At 41.9% G+C, this 24,030-nt stretch overlaps 1 protein-coding gene and 1 long non-coding RNA gene across 5 annotated transcripts in view; one reads left to right on the top strand and one right to left on the bottom strand.

Annotated features, from left to right (window-relative positions):
• Positions 1-24,030, top strand: part of eps15 (epidermal growth factor receptor pathway substrate 15) — a 152,541-nt gene that overhangs the window by 91,226 nt on the left and 37,285 nt on the right. For all 3 annotated transcript variants that reach the window (XM_069938631.1, XM_069938632.1, XM_069938633.1), the window contains exons 14-16: positions 13,271-13,432; positions 14,814-15,011; positions 21,729-21,932. In XM_069938631.1, coding sequence (XP_069794732.1) covers positions 13,271-13,432; positions 14,814-15,011; positions 21,729-21,932 — 564 coding nt within the window. The remainder of the gene's footprint in view (positions 1-13,270; positions 13,433-14,813; positions 15,012-21,728; positions 21,933-24,030) is intronic.
• LOC138763832 (uncharacterized) overlaps positions 1-24,030 on the bottom strand; it is a 59,577-nt gene that overhangs the window by 11,829 nt on the left and 23,718 nt on the right. For both annotated transcript variants that reach the window (XR_011357852.1, XR_011357853.1), the window contains 2 exons: positions 7,558-7,703; positions 4,212-4,313 (listed from right to left, as the gene is read on the bottom strand). This is a non-coding gene — a long non-coding RNA (uncharacterized lncRNA). The remainder of the gene's footprint in view (positions 1-4,211; positions 4,314-7,557; positions 7,704-24,030) is intronic.

The raw sequence follows: 24,030 nt of genomic DNA, 5'->3' as shown, positions 1-24,030 counted from the left end.
TTATCATTACATACCTCCCTGCTGGATCTATTATTTCCTCCTCTATTTTGATTGGTACATTTTTATTGATTAATATAGCTACACCTCTGGCTTTTGAATTATATGATGCTGCCGTTACGAGCCCTACCCAGTCTCTCCTTAATTTCTTGTGTTCCACTTCCATTAGATGTATTTCCTGCACGAATGCTGTATCAATTTTTTCTTTCTTCAGTAAATTTAACAGCCTCTTCCTTTTGATTTGGTTATGTATTTTGTTAATATTTATAGTCATATAGTTCAACATGGTCATTTCATACTTTGTTTACCTCTCATTTCCGCTTCCTCATCACCACCTTTCCTCCTTATCCATTTCTGTTTTCTTTTTTTGAACACACTGTAGGACAACACTTCTAAAACATAAAATATTTCCACTATTCGCACATCTAAAATTCCCTTAGCCCCAAATGTTCCCCCCGCCCCCTCTCTGAGTTGCCCCTTGTCCCTTGCCGGGCAACCACAACTCCCCTCTCCATTTGGATTGCGAACCCGCTCACAAGTGTCAACTGATTTCGCAGTGACTGTTATTCTCTCCCACCCAGCCCCCTCCAGAAAAGACTTTTATCTTCACATATAACAAAGCTCATCCTCTTAATTTCTCCCCTTACTTCCTTTCTTCCCCTTCTTAGTTCTTACTTATACATTATTTTTCTTCTTTATATGAAGTTTGTCGTCATTCTTGTTCTTGTTACATCTCTTCATATTTCTGTTTGTTTTGCAGGCGTTCTGCAAATTCTCGTGCTTTCTCCAGATCCGAGAACAGTCTGCTTTGCTGCCCCAGGATAACTATTTTAAGCACCGCTGGATATCTTAACATAAATTTATAGTCTTTCTTCTATAGGATCGATTTTGCTGCGTTAAACTCCTTCCTCTTCTTCAGGAGCTCAAAACTTATGCCTGGGTAGAAATTTTTTTTTAACCTTTTTGTCTTCTCTCATTTTTTTCATTGCCTTCTCCAATATATTTTCTCTTGTTGTATATCTCAGGAATTTTACTAGAATGGATTTTGGTTTTTGTTGTGGCTGTGGTTTTGGGGCTAATGTTCTGTGTGCCCTTTCTATTTCCATTCCTTCCTGTATTTCTGACATTCCTAGGACCCTGGGGATCCATTCTTTTATAAATTCTTTCATATCTTTGCCTTCTTCATCTTCCTTAAGGCCCACTATCTTTATATTGTTTCTCCTATTATAGTTTTCCATTATATCCATCTTCTGAGCTAACAACTCCTGTGTTTCTTTAACTTTTTTTTATCAGATTCTTCCAATTTCTTTTTTTAAGTCATCCACTTCCATTTCTATGGCTGTTTCTCGTTCTTCCACCTTGTCTACTCTTTTCCTTATTTCTATCATGACCATCTCTAATCTACTCACTTTTTCTTCTGTACCTTTTATTCTTCTTTTTATTTTATTAAATTCTCGTGTCTGCCATTCTTTTACTGCTTCCATATATTCTTCAAAAAATTTTCTATCTATGTACAATCCATTCCCTTTGTCTTCTATTTCTCTGTGCAGAGCTTGATGTTCTCTCTCCTCTTCTCCTGTGTCCACTCCAAGACCTGTGTCCTCTACCTCTCTTCCTTGTATCTGTGTCTCTTCTGACTTTCTTGTTCGGCTGTTTATCTCAATTTGCTGGGTTTTTTTTTCATGGTATCTTGATGTTGGTCCTCTTCCTCTGGGCTGGTCATCTGCTGTGTCTCTGATTTCCTTTTTTCATTCTCCTCCCTCCCGTTCCCGTTATTTTCTATATCTTCCCGCTGGGAGCCCTGCTGTCGGGTCTTTCTCAGCCGTTCAAGCTGTGCAGGTTAAGACAACTCCCGTCGGTGTTGTCTTTGTCGTTCGCATCGTGCATGTGCAGTTGCGCACTTCTGTTTGGCTCCGTGAGCCATCCTTGCAGTCCTGCGATCGGTGGGTCACGACCCTTCGGGGTTTCCACTGACCTCAGGGAGTGGGCTCCTCTTTCCACGGCAGGTCCCTGCTTCTTTGTACCGGTAAGGCCTTCACCTTTCTCTTCTGGCGTCTTTCCTTCTTCTTTTCTTCCCATTGTTTTTGGCTTTTCTTTGTTTGGTGTCATTTCCTCCACACCTTTATTTTTTATTTGTTGTGGTTTGTGTGTCTGTGGCTTTGCTTTTTCTTTACTTTTTTCCTTCTTTTCTGGAGAGGGCTGGTATTCTGCTACTGGCCACTTCTCCATCACGTGACTCCCCCCCTCTAAATTTCTTTTTCATGCGCTTTTGATTCTGCCGGCTGAGAATCAGCTCCCCTTTACACACTTCATTTGCATAAACAAATTATTTCTCCCTCACTATAGCTTCCGGTCTCACCAAATTTAATAAAATGTACACATTAGTGCAGGCAGGCTTGTCACTATACACCACTACGATAAATATATCATACACTTGTTCGAAAATACGCCAGTTCTTAGCAATGCTACCCTTGAAGATGAGTGGGTTGAGTCGTCTGAATCCATGGTGACTGCTGCAACGTGGTGGCTGGTTCCTCACTTGCAAGTTGACCAGGAAGCCTTGAGCTTGGGACACTCACCTTCCCACTTCTGACACCATGTTTGTCAATGTGGCAGTAATGACACTACTCGAGAGGAGAGGTATAACAATAACTTTTTGCAGGTAAGTAGGTGCTCTGTACATGGTGGCTGTACCATGCCTGGTCTCCATTGAACTCTAGCCACCAATCCGGAGCTTGTGCATGCGTAGACTGCTACCGTGACTACAGTGGCTGTTACGGGTGCAGAGGAACTGGTCTACTACAGTTACAACAGAATATGGACAGGATGCAGAGTTGGGCTGAAAAGTGGTGGATGGACTTTAATCTGAATAAGTAAGCATTTTGTGACTTAATGGAAACTGGAAAAGTCTATGTCAATGCCATCTGGTTGGAGAGTGCCCTTTCGGAGTACTGTGTGTTGTTCCTCCAATTTGTGGGTTGTGTAATATGTGTTTTTATTCCATATGAAGCTGAAAACTCTTTTAGTTTGTTAAGACCAGCATCCATTTTTAGCACCACCAAGCTTAAAAATAGCATTTTTCTTCCTTATAATTACACGGTATCAGCATATACAGGCTTATTTTCATCTCTGCTGACCGCTAATGAATGTGAAACACAAAATCAGTTTTTCATTTGGACTACTAAAGGTGCTTCCACATTATAGCCATTCAGGCTATGGAAGTTCATCCTTGCAGAATTTATGGATTGTTGTTTGAAAATTTGACATCCAGAATAAAATTTGTTTTCTCAGAATTTTGTTTAAAAAAAAACCAAAAGTTAATGTTTTAGGCTGAAGGTGCTACTTCAGAACTGGGAAAAGAGATGTCATTTTTAAGTCATGTTTACTACAATCACAGCATTTTCAGCCTATCATGTTTCACTCAATCCATTGGAACAAGCCAGTTTTGACACAAATGAAGAAAATGGGTTATCTGAGGATGTTGAATTTAAAATTGTCAAGAAGGCTACAACGTGCTGAGATGGAAGATGAGGTTATAATTCCTCAATCTTATTTCCTTGATATAACAGAGCAGGAAGCCACAATCATAGGTCAGAGTGGGAGTGGGTATGGAATGGAAAAGTCGAGTGCTGGACAACAAGAACCCCTGTGTGCAGGTGCCCTGCAAAACAGTAACCCAATCTGCTTTTCAATTCTCTGTTGTTAGAGGTAACTACATTGTGAACATCAGTACATGTCATTGGAAGAAGTGAAAGTAATCATTTATTCAAAGAATCAAGCCCCTGAATGGTGGGAAAGAGAGGGGGGTAAAAGGACTGGTGCTACACAATCTTCTGTGGCATGGGAAAGTGGCATGAAGGGAAAGGTTCATATAGAATGTTCAAGGGGAATGAGTGGAAAATATCTCTTTGGAGGTCGGAGAAATTGTGAAAGGATGATCCAGTGAATACAGAGGCTGGGGGGTGGGATGGAAGCTGACAGCATGAGAACGCTATCTTGACACATATGGTTGTTGGAAAAGCGTCCAGAAATTATTGATCCTGAGACATGAATTTGAAACCCACTTTGTCAGAAAGGAAATTTAGATTCACATTATTAAATCAATTTTAAAATAAGGCTAGTCTCATTAATATCAACAGTGAAACCACTGGATCCTTGTCGAGCTCCTGCTGGATCCCTAATATCCTTTAGGGAAATAATTTGGCCATCCTTACCCAGTCTGTCTTATTAATGTAATCGAATCTTAACCATCTCCTCAGTTCAGGAACAATTAGAGATGGATCTGAAGTACTAGCCTCGTCAGCAAAGTTTACATCCTGAAGACAAAAATTGAAAAAGTATCTTTTTAATATTAATGGATTGAATTAATTACTCACTGTTTATTTCATTGAAGTGGATAAAGGATGGATTTATTTTGATAACTGAAATTCATTATCGCAGATTAAGATTTTAGAGAACTCATTTTAATAGTTACATCAGAAAAGCTATATGGTTGTATACTGCACTACTGATGCATGTGATCCTGGCTTTTCTTAAATAATTTCAAAATTCCTATTTCCAATGGAACTAGGATTTCAATGGAATGCTGTATTTGAGCTCTGGAGGGGTGGAGGTACTTGCTGAAAAAAGTTGCTACTGGCCTTCAAGGAGCTGTTCCAGCACATTTCCTATGGCATCAACTTTCACAGCGGTTGGTGTCTCCAGTCTGAGATGTATCAGGAGGGTGGCGTTGGCCAGCACATCTTTGGTGTTCTGAACGCCCTCAAAGACTCATCATCCCAGGTAATGTCCTTTGACTTGCCCACCATCAGTGCGAAGAGGAGCACATGATGTGGGCAGCTGCCAGTATGAATTTCTGGTAAAAGTTTATCAGACCGGCAAATTCCTGTTGCCCCGTGTCTGTTTATTCTGTGTCCCAAGAAGTCAATAGTGTCCAGACCAAATTGGTAGATCGCGGGGTTAATTGTCAGCCCAAACTCACTCAACAAGATGCACAATTGTCTCAGGTGGGCAGCATGGTCTTTGCAGCTGCAGCTGGCGATGAGGATATTTTCCAAATAGATGAACGCAAATGGGAAGTCCCGCCCCACTGCATCCATCAGCCCCTGGAAAGTTTGTGCCATGTTTTTCAGACTGAAGGGCACGCGGAGGAATTCAAATAAGCCAAAGGAGGTTATTATCGCATTCTTGGGGGTGAACTGGGATTTGGTGGTGCTCCGGATGAGGTTCACCTTGAAAAAGACCTGTGTCCCATGCAGGTTGGTGGGGAAGTCTTGAATATGGGGCACAGGATATCTGTCGGGCATCGTTGAGTTGGCAGTAGTTGCCATATGGCCTCCACCAACCCCCCCACCCCCGCTATTTTTGTCATCATGTGGAGGGTTGAGGACCAGAGACTGGGAGTGCCACACAATCCCTTGCTCCTCCATTTTCTTAAACTCCTCCTTCATTAGGCTGAGCTTTTCAGGAAGGAGTCGATGTGCCCTGGTGTGGATCAGGGAACCCTCCATCAGAAATGTGGTGCCTTACCCTGTGCTTTGGCTTGGACACTGAGAACTGTGGCGCCACTACGGAGGGGAACTCCACCAGGATGTGGGCGAATTTGTTGTCTGAAAGTGTTATAGAGTCAAGATGGGGGGTGGGTTTCTTGGCTTCCCCCAGAGGTAGAGTCTGAAAAGTTCTGGCATGCACCAAGTGTCGTCCCTTGAGGTCAACAAGCAGACAGTGAGCATGAAGGAAGTCAGCTCCCAGGAGCAGTTGCGCCACTGCCGCGGGGGTAAAGGTCCATGTAAAGCGGCTGTTGCCGAACTGAAGGGGGATGATGTGGGTACCAAAGGTCCGGATGGAGGAGCTGTTGGCTGCCCTCAGTGCTGGGCTCTGCTTGCCATTGCAGGTGTTGAGGACACTTATCTCGACACCAATGTAGACCAGGAAACGCCTGCCCAATAAGGAGTCCCAAACATAGAGGAGGCTATCACATAGGCAAACCACTGCAGCCATCAATGATGGTTGGCCCAGGATATTTCCCAGAAACCCATAGGGTGGGTGGTATCGACGGGCCTCTGCATCCCATCTCTGATGATAGTAGAGGAATTGTCTTGGGGTATTCACTTGCCTCTCCTCTGGTCTTGGTCTCACAAGTGGCTGTTCATGGGGCTTGCTGATGTGGTCTATGATGGCACTGATGTCCTTCATTCTCCACCCTGAGCATGTCCACCCAGGCAGCAACCTGTTTGAGGGCCACTGAAGTCCTCGTCCATGAGCAAGCTGCTCCACCTGCTCCAGGAAAATCTACTCAAAGAGCAGACAAGGCTTGTGGCCCTCGGTCAAAACAAGCATCTCGCTCATTAGGGTGGACGGGGCCCTGTCCCCCAATCCATCCATATGCAGCAATCAGGTGGCGGACTTGTGCCAGGAGAGCCCGAATGTGTGGGTTAACAGCTCTTTGAGGTCTGCATATTTGCCTTGTTCCAGAAGCTGCTGTAGGAAGTCTACGACCCTTGCAGCTGTGTCTTGATCGAGAGCGTTCATGACATAGAAGTAGCGGGTTTCATCGGTGACGATGTGTCAAAGCTGGAACTAAGCCTCAGTCTGTTCGAACCACACATGTGGCTGCAACACCCAAAACATTGGGAGCCGGAGTGAGACCATGTGGATGGTCGCTGGCAATGCGTAGTCTGTCATCTTCGGGTCCAACTGTCGGTTGAACCTGTCAGGGTCACTAATGTAGTATTCATGCTACATGAAGATTGACAGGCACACCAAAGCCTTGAAATCAAGACTGGTTTATATGAGCCCCAGGTGCTGATGTCTGGGCCCTGTGTCATCAGAACGCTGGCCACCTCAACGATGCCACCATGCCCGACAGATATCCCGTGCCCCACATTCAAGACTTCACCACCAACCTGCACGGGACACAGGTCCTTTTCAAGGTGAACCTCATCCGGAGCACCACCAAATCCCAGTTCACCCCCAAGAATGTGATAATAACCCCCTTTGGCTTCACACGTGCTAGTGCAAGAAAATAATTGACCTTGCAATAGTGCAGGCAGTCCACAAGAAGGGGAAATTCAAGAGCCTGATAGCTGTTGGAAAGAAGCTGTTTGTGAACCTTTAAGTGTCGGTCTTCAGGTTTCAGTACCTTCAGCCTGAAGGTAGCACTGAGGAAAGGTTGTGACCTGGGTGATGGGCATCTTTTATCATGTTGGCTGCCTTCCTGAGGTAGTGACTCTCATTGATGTTTTCAGTGGATGGCAAATCAGAGCCTGTGATGCATCTGGCTACATTTGCTATCTTCAGTAGCCTTCTGTGTCCTTGGATATTCACATTCCTAAACCAGGTTATGATACAATCAGTTGGTATTCTCTCCACATATTACTGTTGTGATGTCAGCTTCCTGCAAACTTGGATTAGGACCTCTTAGTTTTAAATTCCATACCTCTTGAAGTGAAAGCCTAGTTTTCCTAATTACTTGCCATATTGTATATATGGCCCTCAAATCCCTTTAACTTTATTGTAGCCTCTCTGAATTATATTAAAAAAATATAATTTTTCCTTTACCTGTGAATAATCTCGTATTTTCTCACATTACATTGCACCTGTCAATTTCTTATCCACTCCTTATTCCGTCTACATCCACTTGCAAGCTCCTTGTGTCCTCCTCGTGACTTTCTAAACCATTTTTATTTGTATCATCAGCGAAGTAGCTAAAAATATTAATTGAAAACAAGTTTACAGCTTAGAATTGGGGGCAGGGTATAATTGATGGGAATGCGAAGAGAAAGAAAGGGGATAAGTATGGGATTTTTTTCAGGCATACACAACAGTAACACCTAATTGACCGACAACCCCAGTATATTTTGAAGGATAGAAGGAAACCCACGCGGACATGTGGAGAACGTATAAACAGACATCGTCAGATCCGAACCCTGGTTGCTGGGGCTGTAACAGCTTTGCACTAACCTTCATCTGACCTGTATGACTCATTGATGCGGTCATTGTGAGACCCATCATTCCCATCTTTGTAGCTCCACTTCATTTTCTTATTGTCGTCTGTTCACATGCTGGATTTCTTGAGGCATTTTATTTTCATTTGAGGGTTCCTTGTTAATTGTCATCTTTATCAGTATGAATCTTCTCTAAGATGGGATGCAGGTAGAATCCAGACTTGATCGTTTTTGAGAGATATTAAACATTTGTGTACCCTGCCTTTAGTAATGATGTTGCAAAAGAAGTAATTTTTCTTTTGAAGCTCCAGCAGTGAAGGATAAATGAATAATTCAATATTAGCTGGAGTGTGTTGAGCTTTAGCACTTGTCTTTCATCATTTGAGAGAATATCAACTAAAACTCTAAAAAATCTTTCTCCAGTATGAATTAACATTTTATAATGGGTCTGAGCACACTAATTATATGCTGTGATGATGCTGAGTGCCTGCAGAGTTCATGCCATAATGGAGTGAGGGCACATCTATTGTAAATAAACACAGAATCTATCATGGAGAAGTTGACACAAGGATGTGAAACAATGTGACAAGATTGAAGATTTGTGTACAAGAACTGTGGACAATATACAATTTTAATTGAGTTATTTCAGTAATTTATTTTCTGAGTTCAAAGCTATTGTCAGAATAGATGCACGTCATCACAGACAACCTTGAGATTCTTTTTCCTGTAGGACAGGCAGAATTTCTACTTATTGGTAGTGTAAACTGCACTCAAGAAAAAGATAAGAGAAATGTAAACAAAGAAAGAAATGTTAACAAACTGCTGCAAATCCAGAAAAATATAAATATTCAGTGATGAATAATATTGGAAGTAAGAGTGCTTAAATGAGTCTCTGAATGAGTTTGTTGTTTAAGAGTCTGATGATGGAGGGGTAGCAACTGTTCCTGAACCTGGTGATACGAGTCTTGTGACACCTATACCTCTTTCCTGATGGCAGCAGCGAGAACAGAGCATGGCCTGGGTGGTGTGGATCCTTGATGATTGCTGCTGCTCTCCATCACCAGCTTTCCATATAGATTTTCTCAGTGGTGGGGAGAGTTATGCCTCTGATATACTGTGCAGGGCTTTCCACTCAAAGATATTGGTGTCCCCATATCATGTTGGTCAGCATACTTTCCACTGCACATCTTAGAAGTTTTCTGAGGTTTATTTATAGAATATAGAATACTACAGCACAGGAACACTTGGAAAAATTGATATTGAGTCCAGAAGGCAGCTATGAACCCTGATACAAGATGTATACCTCATAAAGCTTGTCATAATCATGTAGGAGCTAGACAAATTTGTCACCGTGGGATAGATTTGGGTGGCACAGTGGCGCAGCTATTCAAGATTCCTTTATAGTCAGGAATTAATACAGAACATATTACACAAAATTGCCTTCCATCTGCCCTAAGGTGGATAGAGTCGATATTAGTGTCTGACGCCCCTTACAATACGAGAGAAAGAGAAGCAAAAGAGAGTCCCTTCAGAGTTTCTGAGTGTCTGGATTCGCCTCCAGTCCTGTAGCCTGTTCAATCTATTGGCAAACTGAGCTCCTGATCCATACCTCTGACATGATCAGGAAAGCTTTAGAGCCCAAGGCCTTTCAGGAGAGCTTTTTGCCTTCAAATCCACCGTTGCCTTGTAATGCCAGAAACTTCAGTCTTGTCCTTGGGTATTGTGTGTGTGTGTGCAGTTCCTCTGTGTGACCACAGAAGTTTCCTCTGGGTGCTTTGGTTTCCTCCCGCATCTCAGACGTACAAATTATTTGGTTAATTGACTGCTGTAAATTGCCACTAGCATTAGGTAAATGGTAGATAAGAATGTGGGAGAATTTTTAAACATTGGATTAATGGGAGGAAGAAATAAAATTAGTTAGGGTAAATGTGCAGTTGATTGCCAGTGTAGACACAGTGGCCCAAAGTGCCTATTTTCAAGATGGAAGACTTTTGTAACTCCACAATTAAAGTGGCAAGCAAGTGGGAGCAGAGGGTCACACCTGCTCCTCAAAGCAATCACTCAAGCTGTGTTTGATTTCACCTATGTAAGCAGGACACTAGTTTGGGAGAAGTGCAAGAGATCACCGTTTCACCTGAAAAGACTGGGATCCCAAGTTTAATTGTCAGGCTTTTTTTGGAAATTTACAATTTTTTACACCTTTTCTGATGTTGTCGCATTATATGTACTTCAGTCTGAAGTTGGACTTTTATTGTACTTCGTAGTCTCTGAAATTTGGGGATGAATTACAGTGGGGAGGATTATGCTGAAATGTGAAATGTTGCCATTGGAATTGATGGAATTCAGCCATTGCAACTTGTACTGAACTTCAGTATTTGATCTCTGCGAAACTGAAATATCAGATTTGCTGACGGTGTTGACAGATGAAGCTCAATAAGTACCTCATTGACTTCAATGAATATTGTCGAGTGAGAAGTTTAGGAGGCAAATATACATTCCCATTTTAGAGAAAAAAATATTTTGGTTTAACATTTATAATTATTCATTTTTAATTCTTTACAATTTGGAATACTCTGTACAGTTCTTGTTCCCAAATTATAGGAAGTCTATCAATAAGGTAGAGAGGGTGCAGAGAAGATTTACTAAAATGTTGCCTGGATTGCAGTATCTAGAATACAAATAAAGATTGAGTAGACTGGGTCTTTATTCATTGGAGCGAAGAAGGTTGAGGGGGGATTTGTTGGAGGTATTTAAAATTATGAGGGGGATAGACAGAGTAGATGTGCTTGAGGGTAGGTGAGATTGGAATGAGGGGTCATAAGTTAAGAGTTAGGGGGCAAAAGTTTAGAAATAACATGAGAGGAAGCTTCTTCACTCAGAGTGGTGGCTGAGTGGAATGACCTTTCGGAAGAGGTGGTTGCAGCAGGGTCAATTTTGTCAGTTAAGAGATGGTTGGATAAGTGCATGATGTGACGATTATGGACAGGGAGCAGGTAGATTGGACTAGAGGAGTTAAATCAATGCGGACAAGAGGGGCTGAGATGGCCTGTTTCTATACTGTAATGGTTATATGGTTATAGGTTTTAATTTTTCATGATTATGAACTTCAGTTTTAATATTTTAAAAATATGTTCAAGATTTAAATACTGCTGAAACAATTTAAGTGTTCACAACTGGCAAAGCCCTACCTTCAGCCTTGTGAACTGCTAAGAATGAGCAAAAGTGGCAAATTTTACTTCTTTGTCAATACAGAGTACCAGCATTGTGGAACATAGTGAGCAGGCCAGATAATATTAATAGTGAGAGAAATTGAGCCTCAAGGCTCCCCTTGCTCCACCCAAAGCATTGCTGCTATCCAGACCACGCTGCTGGACTCTGGGATATGATAGGCCAGCTATATAACTTTCCATGTCAGGCCAAGTTCAGTGTAGATATGAGTTCTGGGCAAGGCACTTGAGCAATGCAGTATTATGAAACATCAGTAAAATATTTTCTCCTTATAATTTTTCAATATATTTTTGTAAATCACATTAAGATAAATATTTGAAGAGAGAAACACCAGTTAACACAAGTGATTAATGAATTTAAAAGGAAGCATGGTATTTCAGTGTGTGATGATACTGAAGTCCTTGGGTTATATTCTGAAAGTCAAAGCAGAGTCTGTAACCAGGGTTAAAAATAAATCTTGTATGCCTTTGGGGAAATGGATGCAAGAAACAGACATGTAATTACAATACTGTTGAAGTAGGAAAAAAAATTGCTATAGTATATAAACTAGCATTCTTTTTTTTAGAAATTACAACCAGTCTAATTAAGGCAAAATTTCTACTATTCATGGAAAGTTGCAATAAAAGATAATTTAGCAATTATTACAGCATATATGAAGACTAAAAGAGAGTATAAAGTTAATTAATATATAAGTTAATTGACCTTCATTGGTGCTGGAAACTTAAGAATTTTCATGAGATATAATAAGAAAAAGAGACCGGGAAAGTGTGGAGAGAGGATGAAATAAATGAAAAGGAAGAAATATTATTTGGTTGAATAAAAGATATGGCAAGGCAAGAAAGGTGTCAGATTTTTTTTTAAATGGTAGATGGATAGCAGTATCATTGCCAACCCCTGCTATACCAAAAACAGGAGCAGTGGTTATCTTCTAAAATGTTTAAACTCAATGATTTGAGCTTATTTCCCAAACTAACATTGAGCTTCCAAGGAATAGTATTGAGAACTAAGCAGAATGGAAGTAGGACAGATAATTAATATGGTGTGGCATGTCTTGTGGTTCTAGCTCAGAAATAAGAGACACACAAGGAGTACAGTTGACACTGATTTAATGAACTGGCTGCTCTCTTTTATATAGTCAGGCTGACCCTGTGACTGACGGGCTTTGTTTGTTATCCTTATGACCCACTGTCAGCGATTGGCTGGGTCAGCCCGTTTTGCTGCAGTGTCGTGGACAGGTGCGGTTTGTGGCGTCCAGGACACCGATTGGCCCTTTTGCGATCCATTGATGGCGATTGGCTATCAGACCCCATTTTCCAGTGGCCTATGGGAACAAGTCGCTGATGCCTCGTGGGGCCCGCTTGATTGCGGTGTTCGAAAAGCGTCTGCCGCTACAATGGTGCATATAAGAAAGCTTTGAATCATGGTTGCAGACTGATGGGGTGGGGGGGGGGGGTTGGATTTCAGCAGAATGATTAGCCAATTTTCATTTTATTTGTCCAGTGAAGAGTGGAAATTGTTGTCAGATGGAAAGGAAGCATTGTAGCTTTGGCAAGGTGGATGTGAAAGGGCAAGTGCGGCACCTCCTGACCTTTCAATTCAATGTTTTGGGAAAGAAATAGAGATTGTCGAGTGGCCGATGAATAGCAAGGATGTATTAGTATTAATGGTCCCAAGAAGGTATTGCCACTGATTTTTATCAGGTTGGAGATTGTGATTCAAGCATACTTAGTCAATATCACGTGCTATTGCATTGTATTTAACGTATGACAAAGACCTGAGAATTATAAATGGTTCTGTTAGCTTAAATTAATAGGCAATAAATGAAATGAAGCAATCATCAGTGAAATAAAACAGTAATGATTTATGATTTATAATTATAAGTATGCCAGCAGAAGTCCTGAATCTGAAAAATATAATTTCTGAATATCAAACAGGACAAAAGTAGTCATAATTGGTTTATCCCACGTAGGTTGTCAAGAAAGTGCTCTGAGCAGTGGTTTAATTTTCTGTTTTGCATATCACAGGAGATTTTCCATAGTGTGTATATTTTTAACATTTTCATTGGTGAGGTATGTGTTTTTTAATTGTTTTGACTGCAGGATCTCCAGGATGAAGTTGACAAGGAAAGCACAAACCTACAGAAATTACAAGAGCAGAGGCAAGAAGTACAAGATGTGCTCAGTGGCTTGGATCAACAGAAAAACAAACTCGAGGAGCAACTAAATGACATACGGCAGAAATGCTCGGAGGAGGCACAGTTGGTATGTTGTTTGTTCTAAACATTATTACATGAGCAATTGATCACTAGATCAATTTTTATCATGAAGTTCATTGTAGGGCTAACATCTACACCACCATATTGTGGTCGTATTTATTTTCCAGCAGTTTAGCAAAAGCTGGTCTTAACATTTACCTTCTCATTTCCGCAACTTTATCACAAGAAGGTGCTGATTGGAAGTGGAGGTGAGATGTGATGGATAGCATTGGTATTACTTGGATTGATCATTTATCTCATAGGGGAACTTAAAAACAAAAGGGGAAAAAGCAAGCTTTTTTTTTTTAGATGGCCTGATAATTGGACATAAATACTAACCAAGTGAACTAGATGGGCCAAATGACAGAGTTTCACTCCTATGTCTTATGGTTACTTTTGGGCTCAGATTGATTTTAGAAACTTAGTTGCAGATGCCTTTGATAGTCGCCAAAATACCAAAGCACACTCACTGAAAAGCATCACACTCTCATGAAACTGATAGAATTTCTACACCTGGCATCAAGAGGGTGCCATTATTTTTGTGAAATCCATCCACGATCATTCTCAGCAAGAAACTCCGCTAATCTGACAGCTAGGAAAGAAAATAAGTCATGGTGACAGTATCATATTCTACAAAGAATGTGTAGTGCAGCGGAACCCAGTAACTTAGATGGCACAGCAGAATGAGCTGTAGCCAACCTAGTTGTGTCAATGCTGTTCAAGAGGACATGGGAGAAGAGTGATAAAGATGTTAATTTATTTACCCAGATGGTAGTGAATCTATGGAATTCGTGGACAGCTGTAGAGGCCAAGTCATTGGGTACGTTTAAGAGCAAAGTAGATAAATTATTGAGAAGGAAGGGAATCAAAGGTTATGGGGAGAAGGAATGGTGGGGCAGACTTGTGGACCAAATGGCCTACTTCTACTCCTATGAGTTTTGAATTGAATTTAAAGAGATTTTATTGCACGTCTGACCAAATGCCCCAGGATTTTAGGGATTTGATATAATGTAAGGACTTTGAGAGACACTCTTCCCAAATCTCAACTGCAAAATGATAAGCCTGACTGGGGAAGAATAAATGTCATTTTTGTCTGGAGTTGCCTGTGTATTATTTCATACCTACCCTTGTGGTAGATTCTTAACTGCATCCTCAGTTCAAGAGTAACTAAAGATAGATGATAAATAGTAGCAAAGCCAGTGATGTTCACTTTTTTGGATTATTCAATAATATAACAGCTATGCTGCCATACCTTTTATTTACACTTCAACTTGCATGCCATCATTTAACTTTCCTTTCACAGAAAAGCAGACATGCTGAACATTGTAGCACATTAATTCCAAGGAATTGTCTGACTATTCCTGCCTTATTATTAACTTTGCTTTCAGATCTCATCACTAAAGAATGAAATATCAAATCAGGAAGCCCAAATATTATCTTGTGAGGAGGAGCTGAAGAAAGCACAAGAGGAACTAAACCGATTGCACCAGGAGACAACAGAGCTAGAAGAGTGTATGGAGGCGAGTCAAGCCCGGTTGGGACCATTGCAGCAATCTCTTTGGACATCCCATGAGGAAATTAATCAGGTGAATTGGCCATTGCTTGCATATGCCACATCAGATAATTAATATTTCCTGCATTACAGCTTTTCCATTAGAGTAATATACCAATAATCTGACATGCTTCCATGCAGTACCAATAAATCTTTTTCAGGCTATTGGATATTATTCTGATTAAAACCACATCACATTTTTTATTTACATTTTTCAGATCTAACACAGACTAACAAATTTCCGATACACTTTGTAAGTTTAACAAGAGTATGGGAAATGGGTCCTCTGTGAGTTAAATGGGAGCATGCGACTTGTGCTTTAATGAGTTAGAAAAGAGCATGGGAAATGGGGCCCTGGTAAGCCATAAGGGAGTGCAGGAAGTAGTGTAGCAACTACTGCAGTAGAGCTACTAAATCAACACTCATACACAAGGTGAGTCAGCTAAAAACGGTTTATTTGAGTTTGCCATCCTTATATATCCCTCCCATCCCGGGCTTCAAGGGACGGGGGGTGACGTCACTATGTGTTTGCCGCAAATCTGCGGGGCTGGCATGTTTAAATTAAACACGGTGGGAGCCCTGCAGTCTCTAGAAAGAGGCATAGCAACCCAGTGAGCCGCTACTCAGCACGCAGTACCGTGTGTACGCATTGCCCAGGTGAGTGCATAGCGACCCGGCCCGTGGCTCCACACAAGCGCTGGTGAGCTACACCAGCAACGGTTTGTGATACCATGCTATGTGCCCATTCAGCCATTACACAGCTGCCACACTAGGCCCCCCCCCCCCACCCCCTACCCAGCTCCTGGGGCCTGTCTGAGCACAAACAAAGTCAGCGTCGAGGAGAGGTGGAGGCAGATGCTGTTTTGGGGTTCCATGCCCATTGTTTGGAATAGGTTTGCAAACTCTGATGCTGCGTCGAAGGTGCTGAAGCACGTCCAGGTCAGAGTTGGACAAGAAGTGAATATCACTCGGAACCATACCATGAACCATCTTCGTGGATGATGCTGGCATGTCTTCCTTGGGGGTGGTGCTCACTCCCAGCAGAACTCTCGGTAACTCATCAATCCAATTGGCCCGGTGAGTCGGGATTTGAGTGAGGACTTGAGTTGTCAGTGGAAACGTTCCACGAGACTGTTGGACTGCTGGTGGTACGCTGTAGTGTGATGCAGTTGTGTGCCACAAAAGCACGCAAGGGCAGTCCATAAACAGAGATGAATTGCGGTCTGCGGTCTGAAGTGATGTGCATCAGAACTCCAAATCTCGAGATCCAATTGGCAATGAACGCTCTGGCGCATGTCTCAGTGTCGCTGAATGCCAATGAGATGGCCTCTGGCCAGAGCGTAAATTGATCTATGATCGCCAGGATGTATCTCATGTTCTGAGATATTGGCAATGGTCCGAACAGGTCTGCGTGCACATGTTCAAAACGCCGACGTACCGCTGAGAGATGTTGGAGAGGTGCCATGGTGTGCCACTGAACTTTTGAAGTCTGGCAGGGGGTACTCCTCTGGGCCCACTGCGGAATGTCTTTCTAAGTCCATGCCATATGTGCTTAGTTATCGTGAGCTTGACAGTTACTCTGATGGAGGGATGAGACAAGTTGTGAACTTGGTCAAAAAGACATCACCTCCAAGATGCTGGAATCACCAGTCTAGGGTAGCCCAAAGACATGTCACAAAGCAGAGTTGGGCCACCTAGTTGTGGTGCCACCTGCTGTATGTCCAGGTTTATAATGGCAGTAGTGAACGTCTGAATGTCGAGATCCACGGCCTGTGCACTGGCCAAGTAAGAGATATCAACATCTCCCTGGATATGATGCACTGTCAGTCTGGATAGCAAGTCAGCAACCAGATCGTTTTTCCCCCGAGACATGATGCACATCCGTTGTGAATTCAGAAAAGTACAAGTGACATTGCTGCCTGGCCAACCATGGGTCCACTATTTTGCTGAAGGCACAAGTGAGCAGCTTATGGTCTGTAAAAGTGGTGAAATGACGACCCTCCAAAACCTATTGGAAGTGTCATGTGGCTAGATATAATGCCAACAGCTCACGATCAAATGTGCTGTATTTTATTTCCGATGGCCACAGGATGGCGGCTAAAGAAAGCCAGGGGTTGGCAATGGCCATTGAAAGACTGTTCAAGAACTGCACCCACCACTGTATCTGAGGCATCAGTGGTGAGTGCCAGGGCAGCGCTGGAATTAGAATGCATGAGCATTGCTCTGTTAGCCAGAGCATCTTTGGCAGTTGTGAATGCAAGCTCTGCCTCTGTGGTCCAATTAACTTCCTTGCACTTCGTGGTGAGGAGTTAGTGGTCGAAGAATGTCAGCTGCTATTGGAATGGCAGGGGGTACTCCTCTGGGCCCACTGCGGAATGTCTTATTTATCATGCCCAAGAATGTCTGCAGTCCCTTAACCATGGTAGGCTTCAGAAAGGCACGGACTATGTCCACTTTGCCGGATAAGGGAAAGACACCTTCAGCTTGATCTTGTGCCCCAGGAAATCAATGGTTGACTTCCCAAATTGGTATTTGCTAGGGTTGATGGTAAGTCCGAAATCATCCAGCTGTTGGAACGGGTGGCGTAAGTGCAGGTGGTGATCTTGCTCATTTTGACTGGCGATGAGGATGTCATCTAAGTACATATATGCGAACTCTAAATTCCTGCCCAAAGTGTCCATGAGCCACTGCAACATTTGAGCAGCATTCTTCAATCCAAATGGCATCCTAAGGAATTCAAACAGTCCGAAAGGAGTAATAATTGCTGTTTTGGGAATGTCATCTGCATGGACTGGGATTTGATGATGTCCCTTGACAAGATCGATTTTAGAGAAAACATGGCAATTATGCAGATTGGCAGCAAAATCTTGTATATGAGGAATGGGGTATCTGTCAGGTGTAGTTATATTATTGAGTCTGCGGTAATCGCCACAGGGTTGGTTTCCATCCACCAATGTTCTTGGGTACCATGTCTAATGGTGATGCCCAAGGACTGTTGGAATACTGAATGTACCTAATTCCTCCATGGCAGTAAATTCTGCCTTCGCCTGCTGCAGCTTATCTGGCGGGAGATGATGAGCCCTGGCGTAAATCGGCGGGCCTGAGGTGTCGATGTAATGGGACACACCATGGGCCATTTTGAAGGCATTGAAATTAAGAAAGAGCACACAAGGAAATTCATTGAGCAGGGCATCCTTTGTGTAGGATGTGCTCCTCGAATGGGAAACTCGTCCTTTACTGCATATGTTTGGAAAGTGGTGGCATTAACTAATTTCCTCTGCTTCACGACGAGCAAGTCATGGGATCGTAAGAAATCTGCGCCCAAAATGGGCTGCGCGATGGAAGCTAAATCACAATCCCAATGGAATGTCCCTCCTCCTATCCTGATCATGACGCATTGCGTGACAAATCTGGAAGATGTATCTGCTGTGAATATGGGCTGTATGTGAACAGACTCTTGCATTGGCGTACAGTAGGGACTGTCAGCCTCGTGGGCCACGTCACAGGGACGTTGGAAATCCATATTAGCTATTGGTATTGAGACACGACATGGGAGTTGCAACAGGAATCGAGTCTCAAAAAGCAAGCAATGAAAATGACCATTCGCTAATGCGAGCATCTCATTCATCAGATCGGATGGATTCCTGTCGCCTAGCCCTCCATATTCAAAAGCCGCATGCTGTGCTCGTGCTTGGTCAGTTCCCGTGTGTCCAGGAGGAACTGTCGGAACCTGGTGTATTGGTTGTCTGCCGGAGGGTACGCAATAAATTTACTCACTTTAGTTGCTGTAGCAGCATCCAATGCCCCAACAACATGCCAAAATTTAGTGTCCTCGGCCATTATAACACGAACACAAAACTAGGTTTCAGCTTGATTAAGCCATACCTGAGGTTGGTGAGTCAAAAAAGGAGGCAAGTGAACTCCCACCACGTTAACTGCAGCTGTGGCAGCAGACATTGCTGCTACCGTCATTGCATCCATGACAACTGTAGATTCAAGCTTTGGCTGAATTTTGCACTCTGGGTCACCAATTGTAGCGACTACTCCGGTAGAGCTACTAAATCAACACACATTTGAGTTTGCCATCCTCCTTTTATATCCCTCCAATCCCAGGCTCCACGGGATGGAGTTGGGGGGGAGGGTGATGTCACTATGTGTTTGCCACCAATCTGCGGGGCTGGCTTGTTTAAAGTAAACACGGTGAGAGCCCCATGCCCTCTAGAAAGAGGCATAGCAGCCCATCGTGCTGCGACTCAGCATGCAGTACTGTGTGTATGCAGTCTATTGCCCAGGTGAGTGCATAGTGGCCTGGCCTGTGGTTCCATGCATTCGCTGGTGAGCCGCACCGGCACGGTTCGCGATACAATGCTATGCGCCCACTCTGCCCGCTACACGGCTGTTATAGTAGGATTAATAAGTTTGAGAATGACATGAAAGTTGCTATTGTGGACAGTGAGGAAAGTTGTCCAAGGCTAAAGCAGAATATAGATTAGATAGAAAGTTGGTTAGAACATTGGTAGACAAAATTTAATTTCAATAGTTAGGAAGTCAAATGGGGAAGGACATAGAAGTAAATCATAAGGTGCAGAGCAGTATTACTGAATAGAGGAACCTTAGGTTTTAAATTCATAGTTCCTTAGAAGTAAAAATTTAAGTAGATAGGATGGTGAAGAAGCCAAATGGCACACTGCATTCATGAGCATCAAAGGTTTGGAGGTAACATGGCAAAAAAAAAACCTTTATCTTTAATCAAAGGTAGATTTATGCACGTTATCGTTCAATATTGTTGAAGATAAATAAAAACAATTTGTACATCTGAGCAAATCATATTCGCGTTCTTATTCTTGGTATGTTTCTCCAGCATCAAACATTTGTTACTTTCAATATAACAATGACGTCTACTGATTTAATTCCTTTAATTAGGCAAAATATTCCAAGGTACTTGGAAGCACAGAGATATTAGGAGCGTCAACAAAGAGAGCTATTAAAAAAGCAAAAATAGAGAATTTGTGCAGGGAATGCCAAAGCAAAACTATTGGAGATGATCTATTAAATTTGTGGCAAACAAAATGTTGGACAAGTGCGGTGATCTCAGAGGGGTTCAAGCTGGAAGTGATATCTGTGTGTGAGAGAGAGTGAGGCCTCAGACAGACTTGAAAACAGGTTAGAATTACATCAATCTTACCTTGTATAGTCTTAAAGTGAATTAATCATCCACAATTAAAATGAACTGTGTGCCTTGCTGAGAATAGCAAGTTATGCTTTAAATTTGTTATGATTAAAAACCAACATTTTTGAAATCCCCATGGTTATTGCAGACACGAGGTTCAAGATACTTGAATCTGGAGCAAAATAATAAACTTCTTGAGCTACTTATCAGATCAAGCAGTGTGTGTGGAGAAAAAGGGACAGTCAATATTTTAGGTCAAGGCCCTGAATGTAGAGGAACTATAATCAGTATATTGTAGTGAGAGAGGGGTGAGACAGACACTGATAAGTAATGGGTAAAACTAGATGGGACGTGAAGGGGATATGGGCAGATGGATCCAGGTGGGAAACATGGAGTATTCAGCTAGAGCAGGAGTGGGCAACCTTTTTTTAAAACTCACATTCCACCTTAAGTATTCTCTATGCCATAAGTGGTCTGTGATTAGTAAGGGATGGCTTAAGGTGGTATGTGAGTGGGAAGGGAAGATTGAGAACCACTGCCCTAGACTCAATGGTTACAGAAATATTTTACTTGAGAAAAATTGTCATTGGTCCATTTCCTTTGGAGTTATGAAACCGTGCACGTAACGAGTCAATTGGGTACAAATAAAATTGTGGTTTTAAATTCTTTTCACTCACATACCATCTTAAGCCATCCCTTACTAATCACAGAGCACCTATGGCATAGGTGCTTAAGGTGGAATGTGAGTTTTTTTTTAAAAAAGGTTGCCCACCCCTGCTAGAGGTTGGTAGGTGATAGGTGGAAACTTAAAAGAAGAAAAATGTCAGATAGGTGGGCACTAGAAGGATAGAGAAGCTTCTAGGTGATAGGTAGGAACCTGAAAAAAGGATGAAGGACACAAGGAACCAAGAAGTCGGATGAGATGAAGTCTAAATGGGGAAGAATTGTGTTGAACACTGATGGAAAAGCTGAACAAAAAGAAAGGGAACCTGGATGGACTGATAGGAGTGGAAAAGGGACATATGAGTGAGTTACCTGAAATTGGAAAATTTGGTGAAAAATAGAAGAGGTAAATAAAGATAGATAGATAAAAATTGAGGAAAGTTGAGGAAGTAGAGGCCAGCCAAGATCCTATTGAATGGCAAGGCACCTTTGAGGGGCCAACTCCTGCTCCTGTTTTCTTCCGATCTTGAATCTATCTATCTTGCCTGATAGATTATTGTTGCTCAGTTGATCTTGGCTTGCAGTCTGATTAATTTCTAGATGGTTAAGAGCATTGTGTGGCTATCCATGATTTTCTGTAATGTGTTTTTGATGAATTGCTTCAAGGATTGCATGCAATTTATATGATGCTTTGGTAGTAATGTTATTTCTTCAATAACTTTTCTCTATTTTAAACACATAAAATATATTTAATTTAAGCTTTTGATTCCTTTTACACATGCTATGTTCAGAAAATTTTTAGATTGGAAATTGGTTTTCTGAAGCACAATTTGGTTATTTCCATGTGCCACAGACTGTCCACTTGCCGTGTAGGTATTGCAAACATAGTAAATAATTACTTGAGTTTTGTATTCAAAGGTAAAATCCAAGTTGTCTGACCTGCATGAAAGTGAGGAAAGCTTCAACAATCAACTCAGGTGGCAGAGTCATCTTCAACCCCTTGTCAATGGTAGTGTTGAGCACTGTGAACTCAATAACAGTATGGGGGAGTCAACTGACCAGAAGGAAAATACAGAGGGGCCAAACCCATTAGAGAAAGAAGAGGTCATCGGTGAGCCTGTGGTAAGACATTAAATGAATGGTATTTGAAATATCTTTTGATCATAAACTTTTCACTGCTTCATGAATTCTATGCCTTAAATTGCAAGCAATTAGCCCCAATAAATGGCATTTAAGAGTTAGGTCCAAATAATTTTTCCTTTTCTCTAAATCAACAAACAAAATTGGAAGAATAAAATTGGAGTGGAGATCACAATATTGTCTATTTTTGCTGGTGTATGTAATGTACTTAGAAAGAAAATAATGCTGATGATCTGGTCATTTTGATTAATCTAACTGGATCTCTTGTGCTCAGAGGTCTGTGAAGCTGAGTAACGAATGCTAGTTGGAACATTTTGTCATTCTAGGACTTGGAAAATTGTTTCTGATCTTTCAGAATCCAGACTCAAGTTAGACACACTAAAATTCCACAAGCAGTGCTCAAAAGAGATGGGAACAAAATTGCCATTTTGTGGAGAGAGAGAAAAACAATTAACATTTGGGTCAATAATTCTTTATCATAACTAGGAAATTGAGAATATTAGTTTATTTTAAGTTGCAGAGAGAAGAATAGGTGGAGAGAACAAAAGGGTGAAAACCAAGGTTGTCCAGGTAACAAATTATTTCAGAGCCATCAGAATTAGTTTTATTGTCATGAACGTGTCTTGAAATTTGTTGTTTTGTGACAGCAGCATTGTGCATTACAGGTGTAAAATTGCTGTAAATTGGAGTTCTGTAAATACAAAGTTTTAAAAAATAAATAGTGCAAAAAAGTGAAAAAAGTGAGATAGTGTCTATAGGTTCATTGTCCATTCAGAAATCTGAAGGCAGAAGGGAAGAAGCTGTTTTTGTAAAATGTGTGTGTGTCTTCAAGCTCTTGTACTTCCTTCCTGATGGTAGCACTGAAAAAAGGACATGGCCTCGGTGGTGAGGGGCCTTGATAGTAGCGACTGCTTTCTTGAGATGCAGCCTCTTAAAGATGTCCTTAATGGTGCTTGTTATTCCCATGGGTGAGTTTAACATCCTCTGTAGCCTTTTCCTGTCCAACCAGACAGAATTCTCTCCACGATACAGCTGTAGAATTTGCAAGAGTCCATGCTGACATATCCTCAGACTCCCAATGAAATGTACCTGCTGGTGTACCTCCTTCATGATTACATCGACATGAGCTTCAGAAATGTTGACACCCAGGAATTTAGCTTCTCAATTTAGCTGACCCCTTGATGAGGACTGGTTGTTGTTGTGACACACTCAACTAGCTGATCCTTTTCACTCCTGTAAGCTTCCTCACTGATGTCTGTGATTCTGCCAACAACCATGGTGCTATCAGCAAATTTGTAGATTGCATTTGAATTGTGCCTAGCTACACAGTTATGGTTGTAGAGGTAGTCAAGCAGTGGGTGAAGCACACATCCTTGGGGATTGTCAGTGAGGAGGAGACATTGTTAACGATCTGCACTGACACTGGTCTTCTGATGAGGAAGTCAAGGATCCAGTTGCAGAAGGAGATGTGGAGGCCCAGGTTTTGAAGCTTGCTGACCACGGTACTAAAGGGATGATGGTGTTGAACGCTGAGCTGTAATCGATGAAAAGCAGCCTGATGTATGTATTGTTGTTCAGGTGTTCCTGGGCTGAATGGAGAACCAGTGAGATTGCATCTGCTATGGAACGATTGGCAATTGGGAAATTGCAGTGGGTCCAGATCTTTCTTAGGTATAAGTTAATTCTGGCCATGATCAACCTATCAAAGCATTTCATCACAATAGATCTGAGTGCTTTTGGGAAATAGTAATTGACCCAGCTCACTCTGCTCTTATTTTGCAATGATATGATTGGTTACCTTTTGAAGTAAGTGGGAACATCCAATTGCAGTAGTGAGAGATTGAAAATGTCTAGCTAGTTGGTTGGCACAAATTTTCAGAAACCTGCCAGGTATACCATCAGGGCTTGATGTCAAATTAATAGTTGAGACCTACTAAGAGATGAGCATGAGTAAAGTAAAAGAGTCTAGAAATTTCATTAAGAAGAATTTGGACAGTTACATGGATGGGAGGGGTATGCAAGGCTATGGCCTGTGTGCAGGTCCGTGGGTCTAGGCAGAATAATAGTTCGGCACAGACTA

Source organism: Narcine bancroftii, chromosome 5, assembly GCF_036971445.1.
Source record: "Narcine bancroftii isolate sNarBan1 chromosome 5, sNarBan1.hap1, whole genome shotgun sequence".
Taxonomy (NCBI): Eukaryota; Metazoa; Chordata; class Chondrichthyes; order Torpediniformes; family Narcinidae; genus Narcine; species Narcine bancroftii.
This window is presented reverse-complemented; position numbering and strand designations above follow the sequence as displayed.